General features: G+C 40.0%; 1 protein-coding gene across 2 annotated transcripts in view; it reads left to right on the top strand.

Moving 5' to 3' along the window:
- The first annotated feature begins 215 nt into the window (after positions 1 to 215).
- The window catches only part of LOC118784667 (gamma-aminobutyric acid type B receptor subunit 2), a 100,056-nt gene continuing 80,164 nt past the window's right edge, over positions 216 to 20,107 (top strand). Inside the window, exons 1-2 of one of the 2 annotated variants that reach the window (XM_036539028.1) lie at positions 216 to 544; positions 657 to 1,353. In XM_036539028.1, coding sequence (XP_036394921.1) covers positions 1,042 to 1,353 — 312 coding nt within the window. In that variant the 5' untranslated portion in view covers positions 216 to 544; positions 657 to 1,041. Of the gene's footprint in view, positions 1,354 to 20,107 lie in introns of both variants that reach the window. The other variant, XM_036539027.1, reaches the window with a different exon arrangement.

Below are 20,107 nucleotides of genomic sequence, written 5' to 3' on the forward strand. Positions count from 1 at the left end.
GATGTACAATAGATTTGCTCGTCTGATGAAAAATTTGGAGATATACTGTCTCTTTAAAAAAAAGGACCGTAACGGTTATAGTCGTATTGCTCCCGGTAGCACTAACACACAGACACACACACACACACTGCCATACTATTCGTGCCTGTTCGTGCATGTGCAGGAGCGCTGCAAGTCTTCCTTCTCCAGAGTTTTGTTTCATCTCGCGCACTGCTCCCTCGCGCGCGCGCGCCCTTGAAGTCAACAGCACTGAAACCTGTTCACATTCACCGAGGCGGCAGCAGCAGCAGCGACAGCAGCGACAACGTCGCCCCCAGACTCGCGGGAGAAGGACACTGTCAGTTCTGGGCACACTGCTGTTGCTTTTGCAGATTGTTGTTTTTCCTCCGTTTACCTTAAGTCGCTTTTCGGTGTCCCCCCCCTCGTCTAGCGCGTTTAAAGAGAGGGCGCAAACTGGAACGCATCATCTTCCCGCTGTGATTCGTTCGGGAGGGAATGATCTCGGATGGCGAATGTGGTGATATCCAAATAACTGTCAACTCAGGTAGCGGAATTTTGCCATAGCCTTCTTTTCCCGTGTTTTTTTTTTTTTTTTTTTGCCTTCGTGATGAATGTGGATTGATGTGTGTTACGGTGGTTGTGTTGGTATTTTAGAGGCAACTGAAAAATGAGTTGGGGGAGACTTGTGCATTAGTACACGCTGTTGTGGATCACAGCCGCCCAGGAATGAGGATGTCCTTCGACTGATCTCATCTGTATCAGAAAACCCCCCTCTTGATTTCATCGGCACTGGTGCATCTTCACTGCATCTGGAGAGCGCATGGGGGAATCATGAGGAAGCGTCATTAAAGGAAGCTGCTGCTCTCTGTGAACCACACACCGAAAGACAGACGGTATACTGCAGTTTACCTCTCCTGGCATTTACACCTTATCCTATATTAGCGCATACGAGTTTCCAGGGTCAACTGTCCACCATCAAACCAATTCGCCATGCCAGTGCACTGAAAGGGTGGATATCTTTGGCTGCCCGGTGCAGATAGCATGGCTTCACCCCGGGGAAGATGCAGATCGGAGATGATCGTGGTGTCAGGATGCCTTCTTGTGTTGGTCTTGAGATTTCGACCCGTGTTGGCGCGGGTCTGCAACGACAATGCCGGGCACAATCTGGAGAACGCCTGGTACTCGAGAGACGGCCAAGCGTTGCCCATCATGGTCCTGATGCCCATGAATGAATCAGCGCTTAGGAGCAGCATCAGTCAAGGGATCGACCGTGCTGTCCAGCTTGCCATTCAGCACATAAGAGAATCGAGGCTGTACTCTTTCTCCCTAATCCCCAAAATCTACGACACTGAGGTAACGCTCGCAGCGCTCTGTCAGTTAACGTGCCTTTGGTCTGGTGTGTGGTCATAATCGAGTCAACGTGACATGCACAGCAATGGAGTTGTGCCTATGGCGTACATTGCCAGCGGCGCAGGTACAGTGTTTGCTCATGAGGAAAGCGGACTCATGTATGGGTTCGTTCGTCGGTTCCTCTGCGACGTCGTTCTGCGAGAGGCATCTGAAATAATGCATAATGAAACTCAAGTCAGCCTAAGGTGATACCGCTGGCTACTTCAGTCGAAGCACCTTAGCGGAATTGTTCCTATGATAAGTAAAACAATCAATTACGTACCAACGGTTATTGCATAACAATTTATAGAGGTCTTGAAATAAGTTTTGATGTGACTACAAAAATCAATACGGCCGTACATCTCACAACCTCAACCAATAGAGTTAAATTCAGTTATAGAAGTTGGGGGGTGGGGATGCGACTCTAACTCGAAGTCGTATTTGTCCCACATTTTTGCAGTCACCTCACAGTAACTACCATAGCCCATAACTCCGTAACTACCACTGAGTTATGTCAACCATGCTTATTTATGAAACATGTCTCTCGTGTAAATTCACAACATATCTACAAGCGCAATATTTGAAATTACCAAAAGTGTCCTGCTCATAGAGCGTTTATTTGCTTTTTTAAAAAAATCCAAACATGTCATTTTGTCTTCGAGATGATCAAGTTTTTGGTTGTGTATGAGTAATTGGCTGGTGCATCTTTGAAATGCTGTGTTCAAAATGCAGCGAGTTGTTGTATCGAGTGCTCTGTTTCTGTTTACCTGAAGATGGCAGCAATTTCTTGGTTGTACGACTGTATATTAGTATGGTCGGTGCAGAAAGACATAGCGTAATGATAGTTCGTTGTTAATACAAATATTAATAGGACAGTTTAACGGATTAACCTGTTTGTTTGGCAGGCCGTAATTTAAGACAGCCATATTTATAAGTCCAGTGAAGTGGTTAATTAAGAGAGATTTTGCCAGTGCAATCTACAATGAAGTATTGCTCCAGTGGCTCAATAGCAAACCACTCTGCCTAAGTCATTTGTATTTTCATTTTATTATATATATTTTAGCTAAAGCTTTATGATATACAAATGTGATTTCAATGTACTTATCAGTAATTTTTAAGGCATAATACTTATGAACATTTCTTGGTGCATTTGGAGAATTACTGTAGACGTCATTTGTGTTGCCGTGGTGACTGAAATTGTCACAAAAATGGAGTTTCACTTCTCCACTGCTTTGTGCTTTTCATAGCTATATATGAAGTTTAGTATGAAGTTTAACAAGGGTAAATATATTTCTGTTTCTACACATTAAGGTCAACACATCGATAAAGTAATTCTTGATATCTCAGTTAGTCACTGTATAGCATCTGTGATGTTTGTCTGTCACACCTACACAGAGTTCATTAATCGTTTATGCTGCTCAGAGGGACACACTGTTATGTACCATTTTAAATTGGCAGCAAGATCAGGTGTAAAAGACCCCAAATGCACAATTCACCACAGATTCCTTGTATAATGGCAGTGTTCGATAGCAGTTTAAAATGGCAATAGAATTTTGAAAAGCTTCATGACCACAGTAACACATTATGTCCCTAGAAAATTATCTTAATCACAATCTACCTACTACTCAGAGTGATTTCAGTTTGAATCTTGGCAATTTCTGTTTTTCATGATTGTCACGATTTAATTCATTCCTGTTCCCTTGGACAAATCAGCAAGGAAAACTCCTAAATCATGTCAGTGTTCGAAACAGAGCTAATCGGTGCCGTTTACTGGCCCGTCATACACGTATAAGTTGCTAAACTGTTGTCAAGCGAGAGAAGTGGCAACTGTCAAACATTGCTGGCTTTCCTGTGGTACAAAGTGAGATCTGCCGTGTGAAAAACTACCATTGGATTCTGGCATGTGTATGTGAGGATTGCACCTGCTCCTCTTCAGCACTTGTGTGAATGTAGAGGGTGACAGTGAGGGGAGCATCATGCACAACAGGCAATTCCAAAGCTGGGATGGAAAGGGGAAACATATCCAATATATGGAAACTTTCTTACGCCGTAACCCCGCTTCTTAGTTCCTGTGATTGATCTTTGTCAAGCATAAAGCATATCCACGTCTACTAGCCCTCCATCATTTTGTCACCAATTTAGGTTAGAAATTTGGAGCCAGCTTCAGACACTGTGATTAACTGTTGTGAACGATGCACTGGTGGTATGTGAAACAGTATGGGGTGCATGAAAAATATTTCAAGGGAAGGAAGCATGGCAGCATTAAAAATGTATTTGTGAGTGTCTGTTGGGGGGATATTCCCACAATGCTCCAAGAATTTTCTGATTTAGATGTGTCTGTGTGTATAGTTATTTTTTAACATTATTTTTATATACACAGATGAAGCTAAAGAAAAACATCATGTTCTTTCAGGTAAAAACATATTACATAAAACATGTTACTGAAAAAACAGTACTAAATATCAATGAATTCCATTCGCAAATGCACCTTAGTTCCAGAACATTTCATTGATACTAAAATCTGTACTTTACTGGCCTGTTTGGGCCACTATGAAATTAAACCAAATGGGGCTGTTTTTAATTGTCGTACAATGTAAAAAAAATTGCTTTCTTTATGTTGTGTTTGTGATAGTTTAATGGAACTAGGAGGCATTTTGCAAACAGCTTTGTCATCCTTACCAGCACTGTTACCTCTTTCTACAAGCTCTTAAATCGCTAGACTGCACAGAAAACATTATTCCAAATTTTGGCTTTTGCAGTGCGCATTTCATGTTACATATGAAATGAGAATGTTTACAAAAAACGTATAAATTATAGTCTGCTCTCTGTCCATGACATTAAACAGGCCTTAATATCCCTCTCTTTGGTGGCTGGCTAGATAGCTTTCTAGCAAGAAACTAGCTACTTCTCTAGCTACACTGTGTGATTTTATGATTACTATTTTTATATAGCCACTCATGTAGAATAACAAATGCATTTAAGGTGAATATAGCTAGCTAACTGTATTCTGAAAGAATGCAGGATATGTGCATCAAAATATATGAATACATGGAGAGAACAGCAATGTTAAAGAGAAAGATTTTGTCTTGGCTAAGATTCGGTTTAGTTCTCAGGAATAGGCTACAGAAACAACTAAGTTTGTGTCTTTGTTTTTAGTCTGGGAAGAGCTGGTTCCTTCTGTAAAAATATGCACTGGAATTTATGTAAATAAAAGTGCAATTGAATCTGACTAGATTATTTTCCTTTCATGAAGAATTTATTTTAACTCTATGTATAAAGAGAAAGGAAAATTGTAAAACAAGTTATATCATAGGACCCAACAGTACATTCAATAAGGCATTATTACTGAACTACCATATTCAAATTCAAGAATAACGACTGTTCATTTTTCATTCAGATTGGGATGAAATCTCACTTAAGTGCATTTTCTTGCAACACAAGTAGGGGTATTCAGAAGTTTGTATGTATTATCAATATTTAATCGATAAATTGAATTGCTTCAATTTACAGTCTATAATGTTTGCTAAATGTTTGGAAACAGTGCTGTGTAACCTGAAGAACTAAAAATATTGCAAAAATATTTTATAAATAATAATTATAAATATCTATTAACAATATAGGCTAATATGACAAAGTGATCATATCTGTATTTTCTGTAGTCACACATGGACTTATAATGTGTGGACTGTAAGAAGTAAAACTTATGAGCTTACACTAAACGGATGAAAAAGCTGTAAATACTGTAACATGCAAGGGTATTGTAGAAAAGGGCTTTCCAAATTTTGGATTGGTGGTTTTTCATTGAGTTTCAGTAGCAAAATGTAACCACCTTTTGAATAATCTTCAATCTACAGCAGCATAAGTCATGAGGAAGCATAAATTACATCCCTCAGTGGTGTAATTAACATGGAGTGCCATGGAAACTGCAAAAAAGAATGGAATGCTTTTGTAAGAGTGATATCTTTAGCGGCAAAGGTAGTCCTCAGGAAAAAAAAAAGTATCAAATCATGCTTCTCCTAAGATCATGTTTCCCCTATCCCCATGAGCACATTCCCTTCTGTTATAGTTTGTCAATATTGTTGGTTCAAATAGGGATGCTAGTTCCCATCTTGGATGGGGCACCACAGTTGATAGACCATAGCAGGAGAAGGTTCAGTAAACAGAAATGTACCTGCACAGGCGCGCGTGCAGGAGATTTACCGTGGCAGATGTGGGTAATCAGGAGGGAGCAGCTCCTTATCCCTTTATCCCTCTCAGTCGATTCTCCTGCAGGCAGCACCTCTCGCCGAGGCGAGTGGCCTGGCTGGAGCAGATCAGGATTAAGGAGAGGGCTTTAAGGACCAGAAAGCCCCTTGCAAGAACGCGCAAGCAAGGAGGCAAAACAAGAGAGGGAGAGTGAGAGAGGAGGCCTCCAGGTGGTAACATGGCAGGGTGGATGCTTGTCAAGCTGCTCCTAGTTCTGTGGGTGCTGCTGAGGCTGCCCCACCCATGCCACGCCCGCCACAGCTTGCCTATCTTGTGGCTGATGCCGCTCAGCAGTGACCTGGGGCGTGGGAACCTGACGGCTGGCGTCCTGCCTGCTGTCCAGGTTGCTCTGAACCACCTGAGCAAGCAGCAGGCTCCTTATAAGAGCTATGAGGTCCAGCTTCAGCTTGAAGACACACAGGTAAGATACAGAGGTAGCCATGTTTACTATTTTATTTCACGTGGAAGATATCCAGGTAACCTGCAGGTAACCATTACCTTTTATTCATTGGCTTATGGGCTCGCTGAAGGTTTTTGTTTGTTTGGTATTTGGTACTTGGTATCTGGTATTGTTTGACATGTTTGGTGTTCAGTATTTGGTATCTGTTATTTGTTTGTTTTAAACTCTTCACTGGCAAGTTTTTGTATTGGGGTGATTCAGTTGGTTTTCTATCTTGTAGTAATGCCCAGCTGTGTGGATCACGTCTGTGACTGTCTTTGCCTATTGTGCTCAAAAGCAGTCAAAGACAATCTGTAATTACAAAAAGCATTACAACAAATTTGGTGTAGAGCAATGATTCTGAAATGTGTTGACTGAATACCTTTGTATTTATAAATAAATATAAACAGCCACATACAGTAATACTTAGAACTTGGCAGGGCTGAAGGATTGAATTGGACTACAAGAACTGCACGGTACAAAATACTTTGTTAATTGTGATAAATGTCTGTAAGTAATTCAGCTTTCTCCAAAGATACTTAGTCCCTTGGACATTTAGATGTTTATATATGTTCATTCATGAGATACACAAGCTGTCTTTCATGTTTCAGTTGTAAAAATTACACATTGATGGGAAATTCTGTTCTTGAATTACAAGGCATAATATCCTCCAAAGACTGTTTCTCTGTAAAGTAAAATAGCAAGAGGATGTCACAGATAGAGCAACCTCAGTATTCAAATTCCTTTATTACCCTGCAGACATGAAAAATGTGATTTTCCTTCTCATGTCTCTTGCTCTACAAGAGTCCCCCTGCACGTATTCATTCATGTGGAAATTTGAGATCATCTGTAACCACATGTACTTTGTACAGTGCATGAATAGTGGCAAGCAGCATTTCTTGTTAGACTGTGTTATGTATTTTTATTAAAAAACAACAACAAAGATCAATTGAAAGTGACACTAGAAATAACAGGCATTTTATACTAATGAATTGTTTCTTATAAAGAGGTCTTTGCGACAAGCTTAGTATCTTTTGTGGTTTCTATTATTTTCATCCAGATAATGTTTGAAGATATATTTCGGTGATAAAACTTTTATATTTTGTTGTCTATTTGCATTTTTTATTCCATTTCTGTCCAGAGCAAACATTTTCCAAAGCTTTTTCATCTCTTGCAAGTTACTCTGAAGGCAGCATCATACTTATAATCCTCATGCTATCTTTGTAAAATACTGTTCAATCCCTGGACAGGAAGACAGTAGCTGATTCAGAGGGTAAATTTTACTGATGGTTCATACCTTCTGTTTTTGAGGCTAGGTGAATTAGAGGTATCAAAGGTTGTAGGTTGGATTGAAGCCTGGCTGTCAATGCCCCCACCCTCAATGAGGTGATCCTGAAGAGATAATTTTGACCTTTGACCCTGTTATTTGTCTGAGAGCTGTGTCAACAAAGGTGTGTATTGAGGACAAATGAATGGGAACATGTTTGAAAATCAAACAGTAATGATCGTAGCTGGTTAGCAAGAGGCCACCTATCAAGTAAAAGTAGCAGCACTCGTAACTGTGTAGCTGGACCCACCATCTCCTATCAGCCCCTATCAAAAGAGAAAATTATAGAAGTGTTATCAACAGCATCTTCACTGAGGCAGGAAATAGCACAGAGCAAAATTCTATTATGTGGACATGTTTATTGGCATGTGTATTGGCTAATATATGGGATTGGATGCACAGCTATGATGTATTTAGTATTCATATATCTAATGTGATTGAGCCTTTATGTACATACATTATGATTTTAGCTTCAGTTTTGCCCCTGTAGTGTCTGTTTGAGTTTTGCTATGAATTTACCATGATTCTCAATGAAATTTGTCACATACATGGTGTAGAGAAGCTGACTGACACTTCTCCCATAAATGAGCCGAAAAGAACAAAAGGTTAAAGGAAACAATAATTTATTTTTAAAACCAAACAACAATGATGAAGAAACCAGCCTACACCAACCAAAAACAGGGACAAAATGAGCCTTCCCTCCTGCTCTCCAGCCACACCTGTATTTAATCAACGTTCAATTACTCAGGTGTGACTTGTTAGCCAATAGGTTGGTTCCCCAAACAAATTAACAGGGGAACACAATTAACAAATTATTGACAACAGTTAACATCCAAGTTTAAGGGAGAGGTGGTGAAGGCTCTCCTTCACATATGGCAAAATCATATCTAATTAAAAATCATGCAGGGATGCTGACATCTACTCTTCTTTTTTTAAATAAAACAATTTAGGGACAAATGTATATTAAAACATGGATTATTATTTATTATCATTACTTTTTCATGTGTCATAGGGTAACATCATTATCTCCTGTTTGTTTCATGTATGCTAAATGATCGAAAGTTAAGGCATTATAAAACAAATGAAACAACACTTAAAGTGCTAAAGATGAATACTAGAGTTGTAGTAGTTAGCCGCCGATAGGTAATTTGTTTTTCAATGATAGAAGGTCAACAGCAAGTCCATGGTGGGATGCATTTGGTCCCTAGGCTGCTAGTTGAATAGTTCTTTGTGTCTGGGCCTATAAGTGATGCTAATTACTTTCAAGTGCCTTACAAGCAGCCAGTGAACATCAGGCACTAATAATACTTTACCCAATTCTTGTTTGGGTTTCATAAACAATGAGGGACTTACAGTGGGGAAAAAAACACCTTTGAATTATGTACTGTTACAAACAGCCAGTGAAAAACTATATGAATAATGCAATATTACAGAAAAAACACATTTATTTTATGTGGTTTATGGTAGAATTGTGGCAAAAGCAGTAAGACAGCCATCAAAAAAGATAAAAGGCAAAGAAGGTGAAGAATATGTTTAGGTCTGGCAAGAATATTATGGTTTATTCAGTGTCTCTGATACTACTACAACCAATGGAAGGGTAATAATTGGCAAGAAATATCAGTGTAACTTGAAAATGAGGGTGATTTTTGTGTCCTGAAGTTATGATATGTGTTTTATGATGGTATGGGACATCTACAATAATCAAGAGGACAGCACCTGATGAGTCTGATATTGTTGTAAAGTCATGAGGTGGTGAAACATTGCGATAAAACTGAAACATATGATTTCAAAAACTTGTGCGCAGTGTAAGCCCAGAGTCCCCTAATATTTCTATAGCCCTCTCATAATGTGTCAAGTTCACTCACAGCACACTCATTTGTGATTTTCAAGAACTGTAAAATGTCCTTTAATCTCTCTGAGTGGGTTGAAGACGGCAGCCTCGTTCTGATGCATTCAGACTGTCTCCATATTGTTATTATTTATAAATCTTCCCTGTTGTCAGATTATTTTTTTAAGGCAATAAATGGGTCATGTCATGTCATGTCATTTGGTCAAATGAAATTTTACCAAAACACAAACATCATGGGTTATTAGGGTTTTGCAAACACTTTAGATTTCTGCTGTACAATTGATGTTAGATAAATAATCACTCTTTCTTCCTATAAAAACTCACCAAACACTTACCATTTAACTTTGGCTTTAACTTTTACACCTATCCTCATTGCTCCTTACCAAGTCAATACAGCTGTCCCCCTCTACTGAATATGATGACAAAGGCCATCTATTTTGTGAAGTTTCCTTATGTAAAACAATCCTTATAATGTTGTTGGCCCTTCTTACACTACAGTTGCTGTGTGATCAGTTCAGAAGTATGTTAACATGTTCACTGTTTTTTGGATCACCTTGGCTCTTTAGCCTTTAATTTTACCAAATGCCAGAATTGCTCTTAGTGGGATTAGCCCTTGAATACAGTATAGGGATATTCAGTGTAACTAACTTTGCACTTTGTTCGAAAAGTTATTTAATTTTTTCAATAAATCTTCACTACAGATTCAATGGCTACTAAAATTGTGGAAAAATAATTTGAAATGACTTAATGCTTGGTCATTATAATGCGTTCTCATTATTTCCAGTGAAAAAGTGTCCCAATGGTTAGATTGAATGCTCCACTTACTATGAGTGGAGGTGTCACATTGTTTGCTGACCTGATATTGAATCATACCAAAGGCCTGAAGTCAAGAACACAATTGGAGCTGTCTGCGTATTGGGTCTGTGACTGCGGGCTGTTACCTAATGAATAGTATGATGCTGCTATGGGTTATTAGGCAGAGATTTCTCTGGTAGCATTTTCCCTGCCATGATAAACTGCAAATATGTATCCTCAGACAGTTAAAAGAGGCTTTTATTAAGGTAACGAATGAAACCCGCTTTGGGTTCCAAAGGAATTGGTGGAGGTTTTCAAGCAACATGGTGTGGGTGTGGCTCACTCTGCTCTTGGCCTTTACTGTACTCCTAAAGAGGCTGCCTGCACTAAAACAGGTGTGGATCTCAAACTACATTAAATTTTGAGTTCAGGCTTTTTTTTTGCAATTTGGGTATAGAAGCATAGAGATGACACACAAGTAACCATTCTCTACTCCAAACAAGGTTGCATATGACACAAACTAACACTTGATATAATGCTAAACTGCTATCTGTCAGAGGAGGGGTTATGGATATGAGTTACTGCTGTTGGTACTAATGCTGAGGATTGTTTCCAACGTGTATGTTTATGATGGTAGTTTTATTTTCCAGTCAATTACTGGAATGTAGTTTTAATTATACAAAGGCTGGTTAACATTGAAATGTAATGCTTTGAGACTTCTGTGTGTTTTTAATATGTTATTCTGTGACCCTCCTCTCCCTTCCAAAGGGGCATGCTTGACATAACAAGTTGTAATGATGTTGCCCTGGTGCCAGCTGCTCACAGTGATGTTGTTCTGGTCACAGCTGGTTATGACATGGTTGTTCTGGTCACAGCTGGGGTAGAGTGGTGCTCAGGCAGGTTCTAGATCAGGCTGAAGAAAGATCACAGTCAACTGCAGCCAACTGTTTGACACGATTCCGCAACACATCCCTGGATTCTTTAACTGTTATTTAAAATAGTAATTACCATATTCATTATTTTACAATCAATTATTACGTTCATAGTATACAGGCAGTATAAAAAGTTGGCAGTGCACTTCCAGTGCTGTATTGCTCAGATTATTTTTCTATTGCGAGATTAGCTACCCTTGCACTTACTTAAGATGCACTAGTTACTGTCTGAAAGCCATTTATTTTTATGTCCTTTATATGTCCTCATTGAATTGCATGCATATGCGTAATGTTGTTTTCATTAAACTAGCATCCTAAATGAGCAATAATGTAACTCAATGATCTTGTGAATATATGTGACAGAAAGTGAGGAGGGTCATTCCTTGTGAGCTGTGTAAAACTAAAAATTGGAATAAAGCAAATAAAAGTGTCACCTTATGTGTGCCAGTTGTTTCCATATATTATCAGCCCCCATTTGGCTGTTATTTACAAGCCAATAAAAAGTCTTACTGTGTCAGTTTACAGTGATGGGGTGGCTTTTGCAATCACCTCAATGGGCATTCTTAGGCCTCACTCCAGAGTGAATAAAAAATATGCCTGTGCACTGTGAGCAACTTGCTTTAGATATATTTGAATATATTACATGAATCTCTGGCCACCACAAGCCTATCATATGGTAGCCTCTCCAAGTTGCTCTAAAATAAACACTGTGTAGTATACAGATGAACTCCCCTTCATCATCTTCCATTGTTTGTGTTCTCTGGACCAGCCCATCCAGGTTAAAGAGGATCAGTGATTGTGTGCGGAATTTATACTTGTGAATGGTAGCCTGGCAACAAGATGGAGGCGTTTTCCTCACAAATTCATTGAGGTTAGATGACCAGTTTATCCAAATTGACAGGCAAGGAAGAGCCAGGAGATGTAGGGTTAAGTAGCTAAGTGATCCAGTGGTGTGATTCCAAGGAGAGCCAGTGCACCATGGATGGATGGATGGCTTGCTTGATGAATATGAGCTGTGTTCATAGGATTTCATTCAGTTGTACAGAATACATTTTTGTGTAGTGTAGTTAATTTACAGGTTAGCTCAAGATTATATGCTATTCAATAGATTTTCCATACTTCCTCTTGGATCAAAATCTGCTCTCAAGAATAAGCAAGAGCTTGTGATTGAAAGCACTGGACTGTGGTACTGAGAGATGAATTGCTGAGCTTGCGTACTGTGTTACATAAGGTTGTTAATGCCAAAAGCTCCCTACTGTTTTACACAAAGAGCTAAATTATGTGGATTTGTCTTGAATGTCAGGGACTACAAAATTTGTTTCTATGAAGAAACATTTACAAAAAAGCAATAGCTGAAGTCGAAATTGTACAGCAAACGGCCAGAAATGCATGCATTTACTCCATTCCGTCTTCATGTAAAACACCAGCTCCTTCCTTTTGATGTCTCTTCCTGGATTAAGAGAAGAGGAGGAGAGAGAGAGCTTCTCGCTTTCTCACTGTTCTACAGCTGATGTGTGCTTAAGCCCACGCATTGCTGCCCACACTGTTGCAAAAGCAATGCTAAGTTTGTCTCCCCTCTGCCTCATGTGCCTCCCTTGGCAGTGCCCTACTCTGAATGAATTCACCTCTGTCTTTGATGATGCATGTTTTTCCCTCTATTTCGTCATTTATTTGCTTAGCAGACATCCTGATCCAGCGTTGACTTATTGAGCGACTTACATGGCTGACATTTTCTCCATTTGTAAAGCTGGATTTTCACTGCAGGTTAGGTGCTTTGCTCAGTGATGCGAAGGTAACACCTTACCTGGAATTTAAATCCTGCATCCGCTCAATCCAGGCCCTTAAAAAACTGCACCACACCTCTGCATTTTCTTGCTGTAATGAGCCGGTACTGTACATGTGCTAAAAGGCAAAACAAGCGTGCTCTCATTGATTTCGCAAGGAAATAAAGCGGGGGAGTTAAGTGACCGTATACAAATTCAATATTGGTACTGAGCTGCTGTCGGAATGAACGATCGTTCTCCTGGGTGCCCTCCTGTTTCGAGGCAGTCCTCCTCTGGTCATGGAACGGTGGAGTCTGTTTTATATGCGATAAAATGCCCGCAATTCAGTGTGCCGTGGTGCTTAAGTGTCAGTCTGTAGTGGATCACTGAACCACTCTGATACCCTGCTGTTTGCAGAATTGATGGACTGCACAGCCTTCCTGGCAGGAGAAAAACAGAAGCAAAATATCATTTTACATTGGGATCGCTGTTTCACTGTTGAGCAATTTATTTCAGCAAGGATTCCTTTCGGTATGTGAGATGTGAGTTTCATAATTGCATTTTTCTTTGCTTAAATTTGACTCACATTATCATTTCTGATGGTACCCATGATAATTGCCTCTGTGGTGCCTTCCTCGTTCCTTATCTCTTCCAATGATGTGACACCGCCTTAGTTTCTCATACAGTCTTAGGTTGCTGATGGCCAGCAACTAAGCGGCATTCCTTTCACTATCATAAAGAGGCAAAATGTTTAGTTTATAGCAAGCATCTTTCTTTTCCATGCCATGTCATCTCGCATTCAATTACATACTTTTTGTCAAAATATTTTACCTGCTTGGTGCTTTGGTAATTACTGGGAAATAAGAGATATACTGTTACATCTTTTTTTTTTCATTAACTATGCAGGATTGCACTCCGTTGAGGTCTGTATTACATGTTGTAATTGAGCCCAAATCGACCTTTACAAGCGGACTCCTTGATTCTAACAGAGTTTTCAAATAGCATTAGTATAGGAATTACTCTGTCCTAGTGTTTTTGGTCACTATGTGCATGAATGATGCATCAATATTTCTTATAAGCAGAGTTGATTGTACAGTATTTCCTAACTCACACCTTTGTCTAGAGCAACCAAGATGGTTAAATGTTGTCAATTACCACCGCTGTATATGAGCGTGGCTAAGTACCTTTCTCAAGGGTCCAAAAGCATGACATCCAGAATCGGGATCTGAAACCTGCAGGTATCAGTTCTAGCTCTCTAACCACCATGCTGCACCACCACCCGTTAATAGCTAAATTTCAGGCCTACTGTGTCTCCTGTGTCTCTGTGCAGCAGGCTGTCTGCTCAGTGCCTCAGCTGGCACAGATAGGTTACATAAGGACACTCAGAGGCAGCGTGCTTAAGAGAAGCTGATCCACATTCTAATGGACTCATAATGCCATCCCCATTTCCCATCAAAAGAGCTCACACCTTTCCCATGAATATAAATGCTCAATATTGCAGGCACGTTTTTCTGCGTTTCCTCTGCTCTGTATTAATCTATTTTGAAATGATATCTAGTGCAGCTGCCTGATCAGTCATGCGCGGTGTACAGCCGATGAGAGCGGGCTCGCCAGCGTGTTCCCCCTGTCTGTTTTATTCAATATCGATGGCCACGCAACAGAGAATTTTCTCAGGTCAAGGGTTTCCTTTTTTCCTTTTTCATTTATTTACTTATTTGCTATATTGAACCACGGCACTGTACATTTCTTAAGAAATGCACACCTTTGACTTGTGTCTCTGGCGTAGTGCGACCAGCCATATGAGGTTCAATTAAATATCTCACTCCATTTATCACATCTCGATATTTAAATTCCCCATCACTGCGGGGTAAAAAGAAGTCTTGCTTTTCACAGAAGAAAAAAGCTCTGTTCTGTGTCATTTATGACAGCATGCTGTATGGATTGATTAATTGAAATAAAGGAATAACGAGGCAGGATTTGTGGTGAAATTCGGCTTAGGTCATGGGGGTGAGTGAGTCAGTCCATTTCTCTCAAACAGTTCACTTTATTTAATTAGCGTGACAGATTTCTCCCTTTATGCACAATTCAGACACACGTTTTGTTGTCAGATATAAATAAACAGGGTTTTTTTTTCTTTTATACTATGTAAAAGCCTCCTCCTCCTCCCTGTTGATTGGCAGTGCCACTGTTCTGCAGGGCAGCTGTTTTCATCTTCAGCAGCAGGTTGTGGGAAACCTGTTTTATCGTTGCCTTCCGTGTGCTTTCCTCTCGGCCGCTGCGCACATTGGCATTTGTCTCCTCTCGCAGCGCTAAGCGAGGTTTAACCTCTGACAGAATTGTAGGTGTGCAGAGATGGACTGGGGTTCACATTGGACGCAGCTGGCATTTCGTGGTGACAACTCCAAGCAAATCCTGTTATAGCCGCCTTGTCACAAAGCTATTTTGAAGTCTGCTATGAATTATGGGCTGGGATTTTCAGCTTATTACGCTGTTCTGCTTCTAAAGAAAAGTAGTACCACACTGCAGATGTGGATTAGATGTCTCTATTTCAAGGAAATATGTATGTATATAAAAGTAAACCAAAAATAATCTATAATTTTTACATATTATTAGTATGTGCGTGTATGCAGTATACATACATACAGTTACTGTGTAGACATGCCCTTGATGGTACCTCAGTAATAAATTTACCTCATAATGCCTTTTGCAACTAAGGGGTCCCCTTTATGTATACATGATGGTTTAATATATTAAAATTGACATATTTGTTCAACAAATGAACCTGATTTTAACTGCTAAACCTTTTTTACATTTGTACATATAGTTATGTTTATATTTATTATATTCACATCCTAAATGTTTGCTTTTGTGGATGGTGTAATACAGCCTTTACGATGAGTACTTGTTATGCAATTTCAACGACAAAATGTACATATGTATGTACATATGTACCCTAACCCTAACCCTAACCCTAAACATTTACAGACAAAATGTACATATGTATTTCTATCCAAATTTGCAAAGCTGGACATTTAGCTGGTCAGCTACAAGTAGAGTTAGCGTGTCTGTTAACTAGAAATGGTCCTGTGCCTGTTTCTGTGATTAACAAACATGCCAGTTTAGCAATGTCAGCAACTAATGTATTTTACTTGAATGATTTAGAATGAAGTGCCCAAAGGCAGAGCATTCAATGCAATCTAGTAAAAAGGACTCAGCTTCTGATGGGTTAAATGGGGATTCCTGTTAATTGTGCAAAACAACCAAAAGCAGATTCGCTACAATCATCAGTTTAAGTTCATGGCTTGTGCTACTCTATATCTCATGACTGTGAACAGCACAGGACATGCAGCAGAACAACACAAGGTGATTATGTGAGTGTACTATGGCCACATGTCCTGGGACATACAGCAGTCCAACACATGTAGGACTACAGCATAACCCATATTCTGAGGCATCTGTCAGAGCACTGTCTCCCCTGCTTGATAACAACACTAGAATCTGGATTTACACCATTGGAGCAGGCAGTTTGAGAAAGGCATACAATGCATAGGGGAATATGGGGGGTATGACTCACAGCTCCCCAAGTTTCATTTCATCATTTTACAGAGGACATTGAGTTTGGAGCTGAGAGGATTGAAGCCATTTACTTGGAAGATGTCTCTCTAGGCCTCCAAGAGTGATAAAAACAATGCTTTGTGTTTGGTGTATATTACTGAGGAAGACATGAATTTAGCACAGGGGAAATAGAATACCCTCCAGTTGTCCTTAGAAATTTTGAGCGTAAAGATGTAAGATGGTACAAGAATAGCGTGAGCAGGCGGATGTGAGGGGAGGAGAGGAAGAGGAGGAGGGGTGGGAAGGTAAGAAACAAAAATTAAATTCAATCTGAGCATGTGGCAAAATTTAATTTTTTTTTTGCTGGTTATGATCACACCAGTGCCCATGAACCATTACCTTCATTTTTCACTAGAGTGCCCTGGTCTGCTGCTGTTGTGACAGACTCATTTGTATCAGCCTTCCAAATGCGTCCTGTCAATGAATCAGACTGTTGCGTGCAGAATACGGCATTGCCCAGACAAACTGAGACAAGCAGATGATTCAGTTTATGGAGCACAGCGCCTTTTGCCATTCCTATAGGGTGGCAATCAATGATTCTGTCCCCAGCTTGGATGGGTTGAGGTGTGACAAGCTGACGTTCATCAGGGGTCTTCAGACGGGGGACCACTGCAGTTAATATCACACGCTTGTCTTCTGTCACACATCACTTCCAAGAACACAGTACCCAGAAACCCTTTTTTTCTGATCTCGCATGCACCTCAGGCCCATGGTATATTCTGAACACATTTTCAGATTGTATAAAACAACTACACAATCAAGGGGCATTAAATGTCACTAAAAATAATGTGATGCATTAGTATGTATAAGACATGAACTCTGTGTTAGGCCTGCTGTGGTTCCATGTTCTGGGGCTGAGATTGCTGTGAAATTCTTTTATGTTTTGGAAAAAATACATAAAAAGCCTTAATATGATGGATGAGGTTCTGGAGTGTGTGCTGCATCATCAGCACAAATTTATTCAGGTCTTAAATTACAGAAACACTGAATTTTTGGGACTCACTTTTACAGTTTTAAGGTTCTGTGCTGATGGAGGACAAGAGTGCATGGAATTTGTCTGGATAGCTGCATGACCTGCGTTGATTTACAGGGTTACTGTAACTATTTTGGGAAAAGGGCAAATAGTATCTCCTTATTGTGATCCTGTAGTATCGCCATGATGCATTCAATTTTTGAAAAGAAAACAGTGTTTACTGGATGATGTATTTTACCATTTTGTGTTAAAACCCCACAGTACAGGGTAGGGCTGATCATGGGTAAGCAGAATGTGTTGTTACCTGTGTACCATCCACAGCTCAAGGCACAAACAAATTTGTTTTTTTCTCGTTGGTCTGTTTCATAGACTGATTTACGGGTTCCACAGATTCAACACTTGCAGTGTAGCCTCCACCAATGACTCTGAGGTCTGTCCTCTACTTCCCTGTTCTTTTGAGAAAATGTGTTTTCTTTGTGGCCTGGCCTTGCATCAAAATTCATTTCCTTTCTCAGACAGTCACTCTCTGTAGCTATGGCAACACCATTTCAGGCTTTGGCTCTTGATGGAATGTAACAGAACTGTCCGATTGCCTGGCTTTGTTGAAACATACCACTAATTATTCACGTTGGTAAAAGGAGACCTGTGTAGAAATCTTCAGGCTTGGGGGCACATGTCTATAATTGGTTCTATAGAGTTTAACATTTTTAATTCCCTTGCAGTTGCCTTGATGAATGAACATCTCCATATTGACATGTGGGGTTTTTTGGTGTCCTGCTCTGAGTTTGCACTTGGTTTACATGCATGTGCATTGCATGTCCCTGTCTGCCCCCTGTGGTGCTTATACTTGCCTGTGTATACCAGCATGCTGAAATCCCCAGCCCCTGAAATCCTGAACAGCCTTGCCAGCATTGTCATGTAAATAGTGGCGCTTTTCCATTATTTCACGTCCACTGCACCAGCTAATGGCAGCTGCGTTTAGCTAGAAGGTACCACTTCATTAACACTTCATGCGGGATGCCTCATTAATTGTCATCACTGGTGTTTGCGCTACGAGGAAGCTTGCTTATCATTGAAAATAAAAGGAAAAAAAATAAAATAACAAAATGACCAGGGCTCCGTTGTGGTGGGTTTTGTGTGTGGCGTAGACTGTCACAGACAGCTCAGTGTGAGGCAGGCAGCCGTGCAGAATCAGATCTCCACAGCTGTGCTTCCAGTGGATGTGCCTACAGTACGGTATAAGCCCTCTCTACTGGGGGATGCTGGAGTGGAGTAAATGGCGGTAAGACCTGAGGGAGCTCTCCTTTAGCAATCACTCAGATACCATTGCTTTTATTTGCAATTGCAATTCAACATTGACATGTGGGAATGTTTAACCTGCAGCCTTATAGTTACCAGTTCAGTTGAGCCACTTGTCATTGTCCTGATATTCTGCCCTGGTCCTCTTGTGGAACTAGAGGCAATGGGTTGTGTACTGTACCTTGTGACTCTGGAAAAATGTTTATTAATCATTTTTTCATGATCGCTGTGGTTTCATTCTGTATCTACAACCTTCAGGCCAGATCTCATTGCCACCATGAAATAGTGCCTGCACTAATATCTTCCTGTGGAGCTCCAAGGCTGCAGAGGCACTCTTTCTCTCAGAGAGACAGGAAGGACAGAAACCTTAAATCATGGAGACCACAAGTTCTGCAATACCTCCTGGTTTGGCCATATAGTTCCTGTCACTAGTCAAATTCCAGTGATAAGCAGTTTTAGTGATGGAACATTGAGTGGCAGGGACAGTATTTTCAGTGTAAAATATGTTGAGTTTAGTATCTTGCAATCAACCTGTAAATAGTATCTTTTTACTTCCACAGACCCACAAATGATAATATTGTTAACAATTAGCTATAATGCACATCTTCAGTGACCCTCACAGTGGCTTCAATGCAACTCTCAAACTAGAGCATGCCTCCTCTGTCCAGTGTTGTAATGTTGATCATTGGGAGCAGCTACATATATTACCGACAGAAGGGGACTGTAGTATGAAAATCGGATTCAGATTTGCTGTGAGAATCAGCTTTATAGACTGTATTACTGTACATGATATTATTTATTTTTGCAGACTCAGGGCAGGTTACATTTTACCAGTGCTATAAGGCCATATAGCCATAATAAATACAAGTTGAAGCAATTTAGGCAACGTTAAGCTTCAAGTTATAATTCAAGTACTCTAGCCACAATATCACCCTGCTGCCCTGCACCCTGTACCTTGTGAAACATGTTCACCCAAAATGTTTTCTGTCATAAAGCAATTTAAAGAGCATTAAATTGCTGAGACATGAAAACTTATGAGGATGCAGAAGCTAAAAATGGTATTTCAGCAGAAGGCAGTGGTGCTGTAAGTAATAACGCTTCCAACTCAAAGCTGTGTATCGAGTCTGAGTTAGCTGTCAAGAAGAAAAGGTTGCTTGGTAATTTAGTCTTCCTGCATTGGAATGTCTTACACATTAGGCTTTTTTCAGATGATCAGTGCATTTTTTCCTTTTCACTTTAAAACTGCTGGAAGAACACAATTATTTGCTGACACCGTTATGCAGAATCATTACTGAAATCCCCAACTTACATTTCACCAGGAAATATGTCACCAGTGTTAGCCTGAGTTTAACAGTTTGCACCCTGATGCTTGAAGCGCAGTTACATATGCATTGCATATGCATATTAGTGTTTTTGTGTGCAAGTGCGAATGCATGTTTTTGAATGCTTGCATATATGTGTTTGTGTGTAATAATCAAATA

Source organism: Megalops cyprinoides, chromosome 10 (genome assembly GCF_013368585.1).
Source record: "Megalops cyprinoides isolate fMegCyp1 chromosome 10, fMegCyp1.pri, whole genome shotgun sequence".
Classification (NCBI taxonomy): domain Eukaryota; kingdom Metazoa; phylum Chordata; class Actinopteri; order Elopiformes; family Megalopidae; genus Megalops; species Megalops cyprinoides.